General features: G+C 51.7%; 1 protein-coding gene across 2 annotated transcripts; it reads right to left on the bottom strand.

Moving 5' to 3' along the window:
* Positions 1 to 839: 839 nt before the first annotated feature.
* On the bottom strand, positions 840 to 5,005 carry NFKBIA (NFKB inhibitor alpha). Of its 2 annotated transcripts, none has more exons than XR_013959526.1 (6): positions 3,997 to 4,386; positions 3,333 to 3,441; positions 2,797 to 3,007; positions 2,436 to 2,524; positions 1,847 to 2,301; positions 840 to 1,541 (listed from the first exon to the last, which is right to left on the bottom strand). XR_013959526.1 is itself a non-coding variant. In XM_080649771.1 (6 exons), exons 1-6 carry the CDS (start codon positions 4,221 to 4,223, stop codon positions 1,354 to 1,356), a joined length of 945 nt encoding a protein of 314 aa, XP_080505897.1. In that variant the 5' UTR covers positions 4,224 to 5,005; the 3' UTR covers positions 840 to 1,353. The 2 variants fall into 2 exon arrangements, 1 of the variants encoding a protein (XP_080505897.1); XM_080649771.1 differs by having other exon boundaries at positions 840 to 1,401; positions 2,041 to 2,301; positions 3,997 to 5,005.
* Positions 5,006 to 5,847: the final 842 nt, after the last annotated feature.

Here is a 5,847-nt window from a genome sequence, read left to right on the forward strand (position 1 = left end):
GTTACTGATTTCTTGTGAGATCTGCCTCTACAGAATCATTCAGAATTAGACTGATTGAATTTTTCAAGCCTTTTATTATCACTTTTATACCACAACTGGTAAAAAAATAGGCTTAGAGGTGGAATGTGTTTAAAAGATGTTAACTACCTGCAAATAAGATGTATTAAAGTTAACCACCTGTGCCCCTGCAAGGTGACCCTGGATAAGATATGCTCTGGATTTGTGTCTTCCCATGTGAAATACAACAGGTTGTACTTTGATTCAGCACTATGTGCCTGGCACTCTGCTGTGCTTCTTATGTGGACTGATTGTCTTGTGTAATCTACACAACAGCAGTTTGTAAGTGCGGAAACAAAGGCTCAGAGGTGGGCACCTGTTAACAAACGTTAGTGCAGTCCCGTTCCTGAGCCCAGGTCCTTAGGAACTTCCAGTGCTACAGGTGAGGTCTTTTCCAGCTCTAGAAAATGACAGGTCAGCATACGCCCTCTTGGCCAAAATAATTTCCTAAAGTGGAAGGAAGGGTCCTGGAATAACTTAAACCAAGAGGATAAAAGGAAATGACAATGGAGAGCCTTCCAACTGTAAGCCAAGCAGCTTGCCCCCCATCCCCCAAGCCTATTTCCTATCATCTTGCAATCTTGTAACAGCATCCCCTCCCACACACAGCGGGCCCAGGGCTGCCTGCAAAGCTGGTGTGTAACTGTGAGAAGCTGCTCGCTGAAAGGGTTACATGGCTGGCTGTGGTAAGTGCTCCCACACATCTCTCCACCTCCACCTGAGGGTTGAATGGCTCTCAGAATAGGAGTCCCACCGCAGCCCGAAGAAAAGGATCAGGGTAATTCTGTTTGTAAACATCTGTTTAATAAATATACATCTTAGAAATAGCAAAATAATTACCAACAAAATACACTATATACACCATTTACAGGAGGGTAACACAAACCTTGACAGGTAGCAACTTTTAACTCCACACCACTGAAAGGTTTAACAACACACCTCATTGTTACAAGTTACAGGACACGGCGGGGCTTCATTCAAAAAGGACAATAAATAAAATGTAGTCCTTTCATCAGATTTTGGATAACCTTCTCAAAAAACCCCCGCAATGGTGAGTTTTAAAAGAGGTTTTCTTTGAAATCCAATGATCGTTCTTGTTCCCTTCCAAAGTATATAAAAATAACAGAATGAGGGCTGATCCACCAACAGTAAAATGTTTTGGGCCAGGCAGTGTGCAGTGTGGTTGTAAGTACACCTTTTTGATTCTTTTTCTTTTCTTTTTTGTTTTTTAGAAAAATAAAACTCTGTTTTTGTACAAATATACAAGTCCATGTTCTTTTAGATATGTTGTGAAGCTCATAACGTCAGGCGCTGGCCTCCAAGCACACAGTCATCATAGGGCAGCTAAAACAAGATGAAATAAGGCATGTTAAACTCCCAGAGCTTTGCCAGGGGTGCTGGGATAATGGGGAGAGAGCTGCTAGTGGGAATAACCTAAGTATTTGTGGACTTCATTGTCTATATCCCAAATATAGATTAACAGGCTGAGGGAGTTTTTTTTTTTTTTTTTTTTTTTTTTTTTTTTTTTTAAATATGTAAAGTTGTCTCAGAATTAACATTTTCTTTTTCTTTTTTTTTCTTTTTTTTTTTTTTTCAATATATTTTATTGATATTTCACAGAGAGGAAGGGAGAGGGATAGAGAGCTAGAAACATCGATCAGCTGCCTCCTGCACACCTCCCACTGAGGATGTGCCTGCAACCAAGGTACATGCCCTTGACCGGAATCGAACCCGGGACCTTTCAGTCCGCAGGCCGACGCTCTATCCATTGAGCCAAACCGGTTTCGGCAGGGAGTTTTGTTTTGATGCTCCTCTCCTTAAAAGCAAAAAAAGAAGACATACTCTTGGGATATAGGTTCTATACACTAAAGTTGGAGAACTTCATTATGTGACACTTCTGGATGAAGAGTGTAGCTCTAGGGGCCTGGGAGGGTGGAGGGACAATGGCCACTCTGTTCTTTGCAGAGCACAACTGAGACTCACCTCGTCCTCTGTGAACTCTGACTCTGTGTCATAGCTCTCCTCATCCTCACTCTCTGGCAGCATCTGAAGGTTTTCTAGGGTCAGCTGGCCCAGCTGCTGCTGTATCCGGGTGCTTGGGCGGCCCCAGGTGAGCTGGTATGGGGAGTAGCCCTGGTAGGTGACTCTGTTGACGTCAGCCCCACACTTCAACAGGAGAGACACCAGGTCGGGATTCTGCAGATCCACCGCGAGATGCAGGGCAGTTCGGCCATTACAGGGCTCCTGAAACCAAAAGGAATTTGAGATATTTACAGTGAGTTCAGAATTTTCGCTTGTAAAAAAAAAAAGCATATGAAATCTTAGTGAGGAGGGCCCTGGAGCCCCATGCACTCCATTGGGAGGCATGAAGCACTCACCTGAGCATTGACATCAGCACCCAAGGACACCAGATGCTCCACGATGCCCAGGTAGCCATGGATGGAGGCTAAGTGCAGACACGTGTGGCCTAGAAGAACAAAAGGAGGAAAATATAAACACTCGTTTCAACCCTCACATCTCAAGCAGATTCTTTCACCTACTCTTTTAAGGGGCAAATTCTTCTGAAGAACCTGGTTTCTGAATGAATTTTATAAAGGCATCCAACAGGCCTTTTGTATACATATTTTCTCAGCCTTTCCCATGCTGAGAGTTTAAGCTCTTGCCTGGAATCCTTAAGTTGGTCCACCTCCCCCTTCTCCTGGTCACCTGCCTTCTGGTGGGCAGGGCAGGCAGACATACCATTGTAGTTGGTGGCCTGCAGGATGGCGTGGAGGTGCTGGGTCCCACAGCTCTGAGTCAGGACTCCCACACTGGCCAGGCTGCCCTGCTCACAGGCAAGGTGTAGGGGGGTATTTCCTCGAAAGTCTCGCAGCTCAGGATCACAGCCAGCTTCCAGAAGTGCCTCGGCGATTTCTGGCTGGTTGGTGATCACAGCCAAGTGGAGCGGAGTCTACAAACAGAAGAGGGAACAGAGAGGATAAATTATGGATCAGACCCACAGTCTGAGTTCCCTTGAATCCCAGAGATTCCCCAGGTTGTGGGTGCTGCACCCCCTCCCCCCTCCCCAGGTGCAAGGGGCAAGGCAAATACCAGAGGTCCCCAGTGGTCTTCATAATAAAGGTCTCACCAAATTAATAAAGTTTACTTGAATGTTGGCTGATTCGAATGTAAAAGGTCAGGTCGAATAATGACCACTGACTTAATTGTATAAAAGATTAGGAGTAACTGTGCTAGATCACGGGGTCACGAAGGCTGGGGCCAGGCAAGAGGCGCACCTGCTGCAGGTTGTTCTGGAAGTTAAGGAAGGCCAGGTCTCCCTTCACTTGGCGGACCACTTCCATAGTCAGTGCCTTCTCTTCATGGATGATAGCCAAGTGCAGGAACCTGAGGGAAGAGGGAAAAACCCCAGGGTGAGTACAATGCGTGGGGCCAGGGAGGCGCGGGCTGCGGGGGATTGCGCAAGGCCGGGGTTTCTGGAGGCCGAGGCCGCGGTGTTTTCCGCGAGGTTATTATGAGCTGAGTGTTCCTGGCAGGCGCCCAGGGACTTTCCGGGCTCCCCCCCACCTCCCCGGAGGGCGCCGACCAGACCGCCCCGCCCTCCGCCGGCCGGAACGCCCTGTACTTCCCCTCCCGGCAGCGCGGCGCCCGCCAGCCGGGCAGAAATGCCCGCCCCCCGCAGGCCGGTACTCCGTGTCCCCGCCGCGCCCCGCCCCCGGCCGCGAGGACCCGGACGGGGGTGGGGGGTGTGCGCGCGCGGCTGCAAGGCCGAGCGATGGAACCGCGGCCCCGCACGAACCTCGGTCCCCTGCCCCCATGCACCCTGCAGGGTCTTGGGTCGCTGCATCCACCCGGGCTCGCGGCCGCCTCGCGGGCCTCGCGCTCCGCTGCAGGTCGCCCCCCCCCCGCCCCCCGGCCCCACGCCGCGGCCTGGGCACTTACGAGTCTCCGTCCTCCGTGAGCTGCTGCTTCCAGGGCTCGGAGCTGCGCGGCGCTTCCTGCGGCTCCAGGCGGATCTCGCGCAGCTCCTTCACCATCTGCTCGTACTCCTCGTCCTTCATGGAGTCCAGGCCGCTGTCGTGGCGGTCATCCAGCGGCCGCTCCTTCTTGAGCCCGTCCCGGGGGCCCTCCATGGCCCAGTCCTGGGGGCGCTCGGCGGGGTGAAACATGGGTACGGTTCGGGCGCGGCTCCGGGTGCGCTCGGCGCGGGCTGCGCGGTCGCTTCTCGCAGAGTCGCAGGCGGGAGGGACCGCGGCTCGGATGTTGTGGGCTCGGCAGCGCCGCCGCGGCGCCTTATAAACGCTGGCAGGGGATTTCTTCGGGGCGGGGTCAGGCGCGGGGAATTTCCAAGCCAGTCAGACCTGAAAAGAGAACTGCTTGGTTTTCTGCTAGGGAAAAGCAGTTTAAACCCTGAGCAGGGGTTCATCAGAGAAACTCCCAGCGATGAGGCACTGGGGTCATGTACAGGGAACTTTTTGATGAAAGCCGAGTGGCTGGAAAGTCCTCCCGACCAGGCCCCCTCCCCCGGTACTTCCCTGCAGCCTGCAGTCTCCTCCCTCTGCAGCAGACCTTTCCCTGGGGTTTCCCACGATGGATTGGATTTGGGGTCGTCGGCGGTAGAGATCCCAAGGACGCGGACTTGCTAGACGGTTCCTCGTTGGGGTTTGCCAAACGGCCGGTCCTTTCCGTTTTTTGACCTTTTGAAAACGCGAGTGGAAACGATGGCCCGGTGTAGGGACTCGTTTCCCCAAACTTCTCTGTGGGGAAGGGCGCGCTGCCGCTGAGAAGGCTGCTCGGCATTCCGGCCGATGCCAGGTTCTTTGCAGTGCGGCGACCTGCCGCATTCCCCAGCCCCCTCCTCAGGTACAAGTTGTGAAAGTTTTGGCGTTAAACATCTAAGTGTTTGGCGAACCCTCAAATCAATTCCTCGGGATTAACAACCCTGTTGACTGGGGAGGGGCAAGCACTCGGCTAGTATTCGGGGTGGGGGAGGGGGAAGAATGTTGAATGTAAACATAATTTTTTGTCAAGTAGGGCAAGGTGTTAATTTTTGTCATTGAGGTTGTAGATACCTTGCAATAACGAAATGATTATTGAGGTCGTGTTCTCTGATTGGCACGATGCTGCTGCAGAGAATGCATCCTGAGCCTTTCCAGAAACATTTGGAAGAGGCTGAAGAATGGGTTAAGTGGTACCTTACCCCATTGGGCCTTAAGGATGGCTAAGAAAATAGCTGTTAGGCATCCTGCAGGAAGCTCAAGGCAGCCCTAACGCCCCCGTCCTGCCCCTCACGGCTCCTTTCTATACAGTCCTGGGCTGGACGGGGGAGGGGGGGGCGGGTAGCAGTGGGACATAACCATGCAATGTGGGTAGTCACTCTAGGCTCACCATCCTCTGGTTTCACTTGCAGGAATAGAATTTATGCCCCTCTTTGCACCCCAACCTCTTTTTTTTTTTTTTTTTTTTTAAATATATATTTTATTGATATTTCTACAGAGAGGAAGGGAGAGGGATAGAGAGTTAGAAACATCGATGAGAGAGAAACATCGATCAGCTGCCTCCTGCACACCCCCTATTGGGGATGTGCCCGCAACCCAGGTACATGCCCTTGACCGGAATCGAACCTGGGACCTTTCAGTCCGCAGGCCGACGCTCTATCCACTGAGCCAAACCGGTTTCGGCTGCACCCCAACCTCTTAGCCAACAATTGGTCCAGGCAAAACAAAGCAACTTCTGTCAGTTTTTCAGAATTAGCCCCAGGAGGCCTCTATAGTTTTGTAGAGTTTTCTGGCA

This window comes from Plecotus auritus, assembly GCF_963455305.1.
Source record: "Plecotus auritus genome assembly, chromosome: 1".
Taxonomy (NCBI): Eukaryota; Metazoa; Chordata; class Mammalia; order Chiroptera; family Vespertilionidae; genus Plecotus; species Plecotus auritus.